The following is a 13,252-nucleotide window of genomic DNA, read 5'->3' as shown; positions in this document are numbered from 1 at the left end:
ACAAGGGACTTCTTTTCCGCGAACCTGCGGGAGAGGGGATGGGGGACGTACGCAGGCAGTTAGTAGTGCCGCGGGGGTTTCGGAACCTACTGTTACGGTTGGCTCACGATCACCCTCTGGGGGGGCATAAAGGAGCCCAGAATACTGTCTCCCAGTTGTTAAGACGCTTTTATTGGCCGGGTATATATAAAGAGGTTGAAAAATATTGTGAGTCTTGTCCTTTATGTCAGAAGGTATCCGAACAGGGTCCAGGGAGGGTCCCTTTACATCCATTGCCCCGAATAGGGACTCCTCTGGGGCGGATTGCGATGGATATAATTGGACCTATTCAAAAATCTACACGGGGGTTCTCTTATATTTTAGTGATTATGGATATGGCCACTCGGTTCCCTTGGGCAATTCCTTTACGTAGCATTTCTGCTAAAGTCATTGCTGCAGAACTGATTCACATTTTCTGCGAAGTCGGGTTTCCTCGGGAGGTGCTCATGGATAGGGGGTCCAATTTTAGATCGCGGGCACTGGCCCAGGTATGGGAGGCCTTCGGTATTGTCCACATTTGTACTGCTGCATATCATCCTCAGACCAATGGACTGGTAGAAAGATTTAATAAGACCCTGAAGACCCTGCTCAGGAAGGGATTGGGCTCTAACTTAGATAAATGGGATCAATTACTGCCGTTTGTTCTGTATGTAACGAGGGAGTGCGTTCAGGCCTCCCTAGGGGTGTCCCCATTCGAGTTGTTCTTTGGTCGAGCCCCAAGGGGAGTCTTAGATATAGTGAAGGAGCGTTGGGTACCCCCAGAGCTAGAGGATAACACAGTAGTATCTTACCTGCATGATTTAAAGGGGTGGTTGAGGCGGTTGGGGGTTTACTCTAGAGACAAATTGCAGGCCGCGCAGCAATATCAGAAAGCTTCATATGATAAAAAAGCCCAGGAAAGGGAGGTGGGAATAGGGGATAAAGTGCTGATTATGGTCTCGGATAATCCGCACAAATTTAGTGGTAATTGGAGAGGACCTATGACGGTAATCAGGCGGTTGGGGCCAGTCACTTATGAGGTGAGGAATGAGCAGGGAAGAAAGCAGACTTATCATATCAATTTGATAAAACCGTGGCATGCCAGAGAGGTATGTTGGGCCACGGCAGAGGACTTAGCAGAGGAGGATCTGGGTCCCCAGATATCCGAGATGGATGCCCAGGGGGAGTTGCAGGTGGGAGGGGCGTTAGACGGGCACCAAAAGGGAGCAAATAAAGGCTCTTTTGGGGGAATTTGAGGATGTGCTGACCCCTTTCCCAGGGGAAACGCGTCTGATTATGCATGATATACGTACTGGGGAAGGGAAGGTGGTAAGGCAGAGGCCACATAGGCTGTCACCCCTAAAGCAACAGGAGGTGAATAGACAAGTTAGCGAAATGTTGAAGTTGGGGGTGATTGAGGAATCACACAGCCCCTGGGCAAGCCCGGTCGTGCTAGTGCCCAAGTCTGACGGAACATGGCGTTTTTGTATTGATTTCCGCCAAGTTAATGCCCTCTCTGTTCCGGATGCGTATCCGATGCCGAGGATAGAGGAATTGCTGGATAGGCTAGGGACAGCCCGGTTTTTGTCAACTCTGGACTTGACAAAAGGCTATTGGCAGATTCCGCTCTCTGCTGAAGCCAGGCCGAAAACAGCATTTTGTACGCCTCTCGGCCTGTTTCAGTTCAAACGGATGCCATTTGGCTTGAATTCCGCTGCGGCATCCTGTCAACGCCTGTTAGATCAGGTGTTGAGACCGCATCAGGCTTATGCTGCAGCCTATCTAGATGATGTCATCATTCATAGCCAGGACTGGAAGTCACATCTGTATCAGGTGGGGAAGGTCCTGAAGGCTTTCCGGGACGCAGGGCTGACTCTCAACCCCCAGAAATGTTATTTTGCTCAGAGGGAGGTGAAATATTTGGGCTATAGGGTGGGGAATGGGCAGATAAGGCCATTACAGGGTAAGGTCGAAAGTATTCAACTGTTTCCACGCCCGGAGTCCAAGAAACTAATGAGGGGGTTTTTGGGGCTAGTGGGGTATTATCGAAGGTTCATTCCTCACTTTGCTACTTTGGCCGCTCCTTTGACCGGAATGTTAAAAAAAGATAAGCCCAATCGGTTAAGGTGGGGGGAAGTAGAGCAGGGGGCATTTGTGGCTCTTCGGCAAGCACTGTGTGAGGAACCAGTACTTAAGGCCTTAGATTTTGACAGGGAATTTGTCCTGCACACGGATGCTTCGGGCACCGGGTTGGGGGCAGTGCTATCACAGGTTTACGGGGAGGAGGAACACCCGGTGTTGTATTTGAGCAGAAAGCTGCTCCCTCATGAAACGAAGTATGCAACCATTGAGAGAGAATGTCTGGCAGTAAGGTGGGCCATACAGAAATGTCAGTTTTATCTGGAGGGACGGCCATTCAAGTTGTTTACTGACCATGCCCCTTTAAAGTGGTTAGCGCAGATGAAGGATAGCAATGCTAGGCTGACGAGGTGGTATCTGGCATTGCAACCCTTCCAATATCATATTGAACATAGAGCAGGGAAGTTGCTACCACATGTGGATGTTTTGAGTAGGATTGCTAGCCCGGAAGAAGAAGGAAGGGGGAAGAAGCGGGCTAGCAATCACTTAAGGGGGGGGGGGTATGTGATGAATGGGTTGATAAGCAGAAGCGGCAGGGGAGAAAAGGTGCCCTTCTTCCATGTAGGGAGGAAAAGGGGAAAGAGGGGGACTACAGAAACTACCGATCCCAGAAGGCTGAGCAGGGCCGAGGGAGGGGGGAGAGGGGAAACTACAAGTCCCAGGAGCTTGAGTTGAGGAGGAAACAGGAGGGGGAGGACTTTCCTTCGCAGAGAAGCCAGGGGGAGGAGGCTGATTGGGAAATGAGGTCTGAGGAAGGGAATGAGGAACACCTGCTGGGGGAGGGAGGGACCGAGCATATGGACTGGCAAGTGGGAGAAGAGGGGGGGGGGGGCAAGAGGAGATGGATACCTCAGCTTTTGCTCGTGGCAAAAGGGGACTGAAGGAACGTAAGTCCTGGAAAAACACACTGTATGAGTTCTAGACCTGAGCGGGAGGTTGTCAGGAGTGAGGGCTGACAAATGAGGGAGGTGGGTCTCTAGGTTTAGCTGAGAAGAAATTGCTAAACCTAGGGGAATTCATACAGCAGTGATAAAGTTGGGAACTGGAGAGCATTTGAACTTGAAAGCTGAACTTTGTTTTAGAACTCTGTAGTGGGTAGAGAAATGAACTGAAGGTGCCTGTGCCAGGAACAGGATCAGTATGGAGGCATTTTTGCTTGATAGCCTGGCTGGAGAGAAGCCAAGGAGCAGATAGGCTCGGTTGCTGGCCTAAAACTGTGAATGCTTGGTCTGCTCAAAAGTAGATGACGGCCTCAACCGGAGGAAAAGAACTCCGGACCTGCAGAACCCGGGCGGGTCACCAGGAAGGGGGGGAAGTCCTGGAGGACGGAACTGTTTCTTGGGGATACACAAAGAGCCGTATTCTTTTGGAGTGGCCAGCCGGTCCTGAACTTAATGGACTCACGGCTGGCTAGAGTGAACCTAGCAGAGGAAGCATGATCTGTGTTTGAATAACAACTAGGAGGAATACTTGTGGTGCGGAGGTGGTTCCCGGAGCGGAGCAAGGAGGGGGCAACCCCTCGAGGTGTCGACTGGTATCGAAGTGACAATACCCAGTTGCAGACCCTTTTCGCTGGATATATTCTGGTTGATGAGTGGTTGTTCCCACATTCAGAGAGTACAGTCTGTACTGATCGATTCTGTACAGGGGTTTTATCTTCATATAAGATTTTCCATACTCATATAGTATGTAAGTATTATAAATCTCCAGTATTAGTGAATGTTTCTGGTATCGTAACCTTTTGGGCCCCGCATATGAATGGGGAGTATATAACTGTATATAATGAGACATATAAATTGGATATGTGTAATGAGCAGGGAAATCGCATGATTTGTCCTTTCCAGCCACCACAATTTGAACCTTGCTTATCCCCACGTTTTGGGGAATGCACATTTACTGTTTTCCCTGCCAACTATGAGTTCTTTGTAGAAATTAGTCCGCGGACATTATGTATTTCCACTGCTTATTTCACAACTTTGTCAAATAATACCTTCCTGACCGATCTGTCAGGAGTCAGTTCCTGTTTTACTAGCATATCAGTATTTTGGTGGAAAGGACAAAAGTATGTATTATATCCGGATTTATTTAATTCTGCTTTCATACAGTACAATTATACCTTCTTTACGGAGCCAATTTTAGCTGTAAATTATAGTAAGTTGACCCACATGTTGCATATATCCTCTCTTATTAATGAGTATATTCAGGGTGTGAATCATACCTTAAGAGTCATGCAAGTAGATGCTCAATTTGACAATCACACTGTTCGTATAGTGGCAGAAAATATTCAAAGTAAATTACATCATAATGGTGGGATCCATTATTGGGACATTCTCCTAGTGCAGATGCTTTCCTAAAATGGATCACTCATCCTTTACTTGTAGTACTATTAGTTAGCATCCTGCTAGTGATTTGGAATTGTATTTTGACTTGTAAAATTTGGAAACGACCTACGGTGGTCCATAATACTATGTATACTTCTGTCTCCTCATAAGCAGAGAATATCAAGGGGTGGAATGTAATACATGGGATTGAAGGTCAGCTGGGGATGGAATGAGTGGAATGTTTTGGCTGTAATTATGTGTTGATATTCTCTGTTATGGGAAACAGGCTAGTTGTTTAAGGGATGCCAGCACCTCTGGGAAAGGCACCTTCAACCTGTGCAGGTCTGGGGGAGTTATTCTCTGTTATGGGAAACAGGCTGGTTGTTTAAGGGATGCCAGCTTGTGCAAGTCTGGGAAAGGCACCTTTGTTTCACACTATAAAAGAGGGGGGAGCACGGACCTTCTTTAGAAGCTTGCCTGAACGTAGGGACGCCTTGTTCAGTGAAGGGTATTTCCCTGCAATCTCTGAGGAAGAGCTAGTGCTTCCCTGGTGGTCTTCCCAGATGCTGACTGAATTGCGGGTGCTGTAAGTATCTTGGTGTATGTGTTCACATATGTATCACCAATAAAAGCGATATACCGCATATTGTGTCTGGTGGCTTTTGTGTTGTCATAAGCACAGCGCCCCCTAGTGTTACAACAAGGTAGGAAGAAAGGGAGGGGAGTGGCATTATATGTTAAAGATAATGTTAAAACTACACAATTTCAGGACCTAGAGGATAAGGAAGAGGCACTGTGGGTAATTTGGAAAGAGGGAATGGCAAATGTATTTACATTGGTGTGATATACAGGCCTCCTTCACAGACAGAAGAAATGGACAGAGATTTAACTGAAGCTGTGAAAGGTGAAGTACTACTAATAGGTGATTTTGATATGCCAAATGTTGATTGGGATATCCCTATTGTGGGGTCTTTTAGAAGTAGGGAGATCCTAGATTCTCTACACGGGGAACTATTCCAGCAGTTGGTAATGGAACCCATGTGGGACGGGGCCATACTGGACTTCTTACTAACGGGGAGAGTGTTTTTGATGTTATAGTAGGTGACCATCTGGCAACCAATGATCATCAGATGGTGTGGTTTAATATTAAGATAGGTGTGGAAAGGGTTCATTCAAAAATGAAGGTTCTAAACTTCAAAAAAACTAACTTTGTTCAGATGGGGTATTAGCTCAAGGAATTGTCTGGATGGGAACATCTGGAGGAAGTTGGAAAGCAGTGGGCAAAACTGAAAGGAGCTATTGTAAGGGCAACAAACCTTTTTGTAGGGAAAGTAAATAAAAGTAAGAAGAAAAGGAGGACACTTTGGTTCTCAAAAGTAGTAGCTGAAAAGGTAAGGAAAAAGAGGTTACTCTTTATAAACTACAAGATATCGCAGAAAGAGGAAGACAGGTGACAATATCTGGAAAAACTAAGGGCCTCTCTTTTACAAAGCTGTGCTAGCGATTCCTGAATAGCAAATGAGAGGAAGTCCATAGGAATTGAATGGGCTTCCTCTCATTTGCCAAGCAGGAATCGCTAGCACAGCTTTGTAAAAGAAGCCCTAAGAGAAGTTGGTAGAGTAGTCAGGAAAGCAAAGAAGCAAATGGAAGGATAAAAAAGCCAATATGGTAAAATGGGGGACAAGATATTTTTTTAGATAGATTAGTGATAGGAGGAAGTGCAAAAGTGGCATTGTAAGGCTCAAAGGTGAAGGGGAAGAATATGTAGAAGTTGATAAAGATAAGGCAGAATTACTTAACAAATAATTCTGTTCTGTCTTCACAGAAGGGCTGGCTGGGAGCAGGACTGAAGACAAACACAAACAGGAATTTAGGGGCAGTAGTCCCTGAATGATTTTCAGAGGACGTTGTTTGTATGGAGCCGGCTAAACTAATGGTGGACAAAGTGATGAGTTCGAATGGCATATATCTGAGGGTACTGAAGGAACATAGAGAAATTTTAGTGGCTCCACTGGCTGGTCTTTTCAATGCTTCTTTAGAGTTGGGAGTGGTCCCAGAGGACTGAAGAAGAGCAGATGTGGTGCCTCTCCACAAAGTGGAAGTAAGGAAGAGGCTGGGAATTACAGGCTGATAAGTCTGACTTCTGTGGTAAGTAAATGAATGGAGATGCTTTTAAAACAGAGAATAGTGAAGTTTTTGGAATCCAATGGATTACAGGACCTGCAACAACATAGTTTCACTAGAGGCAGATCTTGTCAGACAAATCTGATTAATTTCTTTGACTAGGTGACCAGAGAGCTGGATCAAGGGAGCAGGGCTGGTTCAAGGGACTGTGGTGCCCTGAGCCACCTTTTAGTTTGGTGCCCTCCCATTGGCACCTTTCCTTCAGGCCTTCCTCCCACCCCCGGCCTACCTTTAAAGGCAGTTTCCCCCTCCTGAATACTGACAGCATTTCACCTAACGCTATCCACATCAGCCCTGGCCTCTTCCCTCTGTGCTGTGGCTGATGCAGTTAGCATTAGGTGAAACACTGTCTGTGGTTAGGAGGGGGAAACTGCCTTTAAAGGTAAATGGGGGAAGGTGGCCTGAGGCAGAAAGAGGAAGGGGTTTTCTTTATGCCCTGCACATGCAATGCCACCAGATAAGCTCTGGTCCAGCTTAACCTATAGGGCCAGTGACATCACAAGCTCAGGCATTTGGCGCCCTTTATCTCCAGTGCCCTGGGCCAGAGCCTCACCTGGTCCATAGGTTAAGCTGGCCCTGCAAGGGAGAGCACTAGATGTGGTGTATTTAGATTTTAAAATGTAAAGTGGAGGAGTGGCCTAGTGGTTAGGGTGGTGGACGCTGGTACTGAGGAACTGAGTTCGATTCCCACTCCATTGCCCCAGGTACAAATAAGTACCTGTATATAATATGTAAGCCGCATTGAGCCTGCCATGAGTGGGAAAGCGCGGGGTACAAATGTAACACAAGTTTCACATTAAAAGTGACTCGACACAACGTTGTGTTTCACCCTAATGGCCTACATCAGGAGTCTATAAACAAGAATAATAAATAAATGATAAATACATGAAGAAAAGAAACATATATTAAAACAATGGGATGACCTATACCAGGATTTTATAAACAAAAATAATACATAAATACATAACTAAAATGTCCATTAAAAAGAGAACATATATGAGATATAAAATCTGAGACATATATCAAAGAAAGCACCATGCTGCTATAATGTAAATGTCATAAAACATATTATTCAGGGAATGTTATTTTACATGTACATATATAGATCTATGTGTGAAAATAAAACAAAGAATAAAAAATAAATAATAAAAAATGCCAATGAAAAGTCTATGGAGCACAGCTAAGAGTAGATTTTACTCTTCTGACACGGTTACACATAGACAATTAAGAAATAAACTGAGTGCCCTCAGTATGGGCCCTAAAGTGACTGACTGGGTTGGGACCTGATTGAGTGGAAGGTAATAGAGGGTAGTGGTAAATGGAATTCATTCTGAGGAAAAAAGGATGTATGTTTATTTAAAATGTTTTAACTCGGTTACACCTAAGTGGCTTACATAAAATACATACATAATAAATAAGTAGTACAAAACAAAGATAGACTTCATCACAATGTTTGGTTCTTGGACCGGGTCTTAACATTTTTGTAAGCGATCTTGCTGAAGGGCTGTCTGAAAAGGTTTGCCTCTTTGCAGATGATACCAAAATCTATAATAAGATAGACACTCCTGATGGTGTGAATAACGTGAGGAAGGACTTAGCAAAGCTAGAGGAAAGGTCTGTAATTTGGCAGCTAAAAAGTGCATGGTAATGCATTTATGCTGCAAAAACCAGAGGGAATGGTACCGTTTAGGGGGTGAAGAATTTTTGTGCATGAAAGTGGAGCAGGAATTGGATGTGATCATATGTGATGATCTTAAGGTGGTCAAACAGGTAGAAAAGGTGACAGTGAAAGCTAGAAGGATGCTTGAGTACATAGGGAGAAGAATGGCCAGTAGGAAAACAGAGGTGATGATGCCTCTGTATAAGAATCTGGTGGGACCTCAATTCTGGAGACTGTACCTTCAAAAAGATATAAAAAGGATGGAGTCACTCTGGAAGGTGGCAGCTAAAATGGTCACTGGTCTTTGTCATAAAGCATAAGGGGACAGACTTAAAAATCTCAACATGTATACTTTGGAAGAAAGGCGGGAGAGAGGAAATATTCTAGAGACATTTAAATAACTACGTAGCATAAATGCACAGGAAGTCTCTTTCAATTGAAAGAAAGCTCTGGAATGAGGGGACATAGGATGAGGTGAAAGGGGATAGACTCAGAAGTAACCTGAGGAAATACTTTTTCACGGAAAAGGTGGTGAATTCTTGGAATAGCCTCCCAGTGGAAGTGGTGGAGATGAAAAGAGTATCTCAATTCAAGGGAATTTGGGACAAGTACATAGACTCTCTAAGGGAGTGATAAGGAGAGTAGATGGCATGGATGGGCAGACCGGATAGGCCATATGGTCATTATCTGCCTATGTTTTTCTATGTTTCTATCTTTCTATGAAAAACTGGAAAAAAATAAAGGAAACAAAATATTTCTTGTACTTACATTATATTTAATTACAACAGTATTCAAGAAAAAAAGTGATTTGTAACTGTTAAAGGAGAGATTTGCAAAACTCTGACAGTGCTTTATCCCACCTGAGTGATGGCATGAGGGAGGATGGTGGTCTGCAAGACACTAAAACCTTCACCCTAGCTGCATTCTACCCATTTATCACTATCAACTACTGAATGCTCATGCGCTTAAAGTTAGGTGGGTAACTGTGGACTTAACAATACTTTCTATAATGGCCATTACATGCATAACTTCTGTTATAGAGTTTGCACTTAGCAAGTATCATCCCAGCACCTACCTTTAGTCAACCTTTTGAGAATTACTCCCTATGAGGGAAATTCTATACCTCTATTTAGGCACCACAATATTGCACAGTGACAGCCTACTCTATAATGGCATCTAGGCACTCAGATTCCCTTACAGAATACTAGCATAACCTGGTATCAGTGTGCTCTCACTTATACCAAAATAAAACAGAAGAACAAACTCCATACTCCAAATGCTGACACATCACAGTGGAGATGACAACAGGTCAGTGGTGCACTAAAGTCTTTTAATAAATATCTTCAAGGAAGCATAACGACTTGAAACAGGCCATGTTTCGGCTCAATAGGCCTTCCTCAGGAGTCTTGAAGTATTTGCCCAATGGACATATTCAATTTTTGTTCTCTTGGAACGTAAAAGCAAGCATCCAATTTTGTAACCCTTATTGATACCCCAGTGGGATACTTCTCACATTGGTTCCCTAAATTGTTGCATTTTCTACCGTGACGTACAACAACTGGATGCTCACTTATACCAGCCATAGACCTGGCATAAGTGTGGTCATATAAATGTGTGATTGGAAAGTTAAGTGACTAGATGGGAGCCCCACCCATGTTCCACCTATTGTGTGCCCAAGTGTATGCTCCCTTGCATTTACCCATAATGCCACTTATACATGCCATTACAGAATAGATTTTAGGCATCCTGCTGGCACTTTCACGGGTAAGTGTACACTGATGTGCATAAGTGCTAGTACATTAATAAATGCAGGTGTCCGGTTATAGAATTGTCCTTGATATTTGATGTTCTTAAATTCAATTTATTAAATCATTATAAACTCATATAATAAAGCAAACAATGCCTTACCGGTCATATCAGCCAACGCACTGGGGTATCCCCCTAGAAAAGAAAGACAACTAGTAAAAGACAGTCCTATCAATACAGTAGAAACAGTGAACTAGTTAATTCTCCGATTCTATTTAACATTGGTAAGGCCTCCAGTGGAATAATATGTTCAGTTCTGGACTTTCAGAAGGGCCTGGAATTTTTTACACAGTCCAGAGGAGCACCACAAAGATAACTAGAAAACAAGATTATATGATCTATAAGGTGAAGGAGTTGGAATAATTTAGATTACAAATGAGAAGACTGAAGGGTGATTAAATAAATATATCCAACCATTTAAAGGACTTACAGTGGGGAAAATGATTTCCCTTTTTCCACAGCTACTAAGAAAAGAACATGAAATAGCAGGCTTGAATTGTACAGTAGCTGGGGAGATAGGAAGATTTTTCTAATTGTGAAAAGCAGTCGTTCTCTAGAATGAGTTACATAAAAAGGTGGCTAAATAAATCTCTATCATTGAAAGTTTTAAGAGCAGATTAGACAAAAATGTGACTGTGATGAGACAGGCACAGTGGACTGACAGAATATCAATTTCATATCTTTCCAAAGAAGATTAGAGATTAAGATAGAAAAAAGGCTTAAGGATTAGGGTTCAGTTTAGGGGCCATCCTTATGGTTAAGAGGTAGGGCTAGGAGTCAAGATTAATGTTGAATTTAGGATTAGCTGCTAGGGCTAGTTTAGCACTGGGTTAAAGGTTAGGGTTAAGGGTTAGTGTCAGAGTTAGAATTAGAGCTCAAGGTTACTTGTTACCAGAGTACCATACTAAATGATGGTAGATAAAAACCAGTATGGTCCATCTAATATGCCTAGGAAGGAAAGGGTAATGGTAGGGGTAATGGGATTTGATATATTGCCTTTCTGTGGTACAATCAAAGATAGCTGTAGTTGTGCTTGCCTCTCCGTGCAGGTTACAGCCCTCTATAAACATTTTAAAGAGTGAACATCATTTAAGGTTTGCTTTGACTACACCTCTTGCTATACAAAAATCCTCTGTGTTTATCCCATGCCAATTTCAATTCCATCATTGCTTTTGTCCCCACCACCTCCACCAGGAGAGTATTCCAGACATCCACCATATAGAATAAGAGGGATCCACGCCTAATTTAGGCATGGGAATTTACACCAAGGTTCCATTGATGTAAATGGTCACATCTAAATGCAGTTACAGTTCCCAGTGCTAAGCGCTAGTCTATAAACTGTGCCTAACTTTGAGAGCCATTTATAGAATCACGCTTAGTGATTTTTTTTCAGGCACCAATTTTTTTGCCTCTATTTATAGAATTTAGTCCTAACTAGTTAAGTTTATGTTTATTATAGCTTGATATACTGCCTTTCAAATTAAAATCAAAACAGTTTACAATAAAAAAGCATAAAAATTATGGAAATCAGAAAAGAACTACAAACTTGTTAAAAAAAGGAAAAAGAGACAAAGAGGCAAGTTCAAAGCTGTGCTGTTCTGAGAGTGGGCATAAATGGTTATCCTTGCTTGGTTATCCTCCAAAAAAGACCCTAGTGAAAAGGTAGATCTTCAAAGTCAATCTAAATCTAATGTACGATGGCTCAGAACAAATATCTTTAGGTAGGGAATTCCATAGGTGAGGAGCAATACAAAAAAATGCAGAGTGACAGGTTGAGTCAAGATGCGTACAATGAACAGAGGTAAGGCAATGTTGCAAAAAAAAGCAGAGGGCTCATGTAGAGTGGAGTGATAGTGGGTGCAGGATAAGAAGGGAAACCAGAGTGTTGCTGTCACGAAATGCCTAGCCACCCGCCTGGGTTATCCTGCGGCCACTTAGAGGGTCTATCCCCAGCACAGCTCAGGTCCGCCTGTACCTGCTGCTCATGTTCTACACTAGCACCCTCCTCCCACCGACTGGGTCCCAACCACCTCTGGGCAAGACTCCTGCTCTCAAATTATCCCCAATGATTTCTAGGTTATTGGAGCCACACTCTCAGTGATCCCACAGTTCCCAGAAAGCACTCACAGATGCAACACACAAACCACCAGGATTCTTTATCAGTCCAAACAGGCAGAACAAACAAACAAATGTGTTTATTCTCAGAACTTGGAACAGTGGACAAAAAAATAAAATAATGTGCAATTAGCAAACAGTAACAAGTAACTGAAAAATGGCTCAATTAGAAAACTAACTAAGCATTTACATACTTCTTAGAAAGTACTTAGGGAGATCAGGGCATATATCTGTTCACAGAGCTTCAGCAAAGAGATCTTTCTCTCTCTTCTCCCAGGTTGAAACTGAACTCAAAACTAGTAAAGTCCAAATGAGATGAGCTCCTGGGCTAATCAGAGCCCATTCAATAAGATTTGAAATATATACTTCTTCTTGCTTCTTGTTTGTGTCAAACTAAAGAAAAAACAGTCAGTTCTCTCTAACAGCATTACAGCAAAGAAACACCATCTGCTGGCCAAATAGGAGAAATACACTTCAGAACATAATCGATGCAGGAAAATATTCAATACATTTTACAGGCTTAAAACACATTGTTTCTTCACAGTTGCTAAAAATCAGTGGGTAGCCCTGCACAAGCAATCTAACCAGCCAGGAGCCTTTCCTGCCTGTTTAAATTGCTTTGAATATTGAACCCTTTGTTTATTAATTTCTTTCAACTATTTAAATAGTTTAAATACTATTTAAATACTTTGGCATTGGAGAAAATGTCCTGAATTGGTTCGAAGGGTTCCTAACCCAACGTTCGTATCAAGTCACATCAAATTCGACCACGTCTAAGGCATGGACACCTGAATGTGGAGTACCACAAGGATCACCTCTCTCACCAACCATTTTCAACCTAATGATGATCCCTCTGGCAAAACTCCTATCAAACCATAACCTCAACCCATATATATACGCTGATGATGTGACAATATACATCCCCTTCAAACAAGACATAAACGAAATCTTCAACGAAATCAATCAAAGCCTACACATCATGAACACCTGGGCAGATGCATTTCGTCTG

At 43.0% G+C, this 13,252-nt stretch overlaps 1 protein-coding gene across 1 annotated transcript in view; it reads right to left on the bottom strand.

The window, feature by feature from the left end:
- Window positions 1-13,252, bottom strand: part of LOC115475076 (fibroin heavy chain-like) — a 223,143-nt gene that overhangs the window by 159,762 nt on the left and 50,129 nt on the right. Inside the window, exon 8 of the mRNA XM_030210816.1 lies at window positions 10,231-10,263. Coding sequence (XP_030066676.1) covers window positions 10,231-10,263 — 33 coding nt within the window. The remainder of the gene's footprint in view (window positions 1-10,230; window positions 10,264-13,252) is intronic.

Source organism: Microcaecilia unicolor, chromosome 7, assembly GCF_901765095.1.
Source record: "Microcaecilia unicolor chromosome 7, aMicUni1.1, whole genome shotgun sequence".
In the NCBI taxonomy this organism is placed as follows: domain Eukaryota; kingdom Metazoa; phylum Chordata; class Amphibia; order Gymnophiona; family Siphonopidae; genus Microcaecilia; species Microcaecilia unicolor.
Note: the sequence above shows the minus strand (reverse complement) of the source record. Positions and strands in the feature narration are given on the sequence as shown.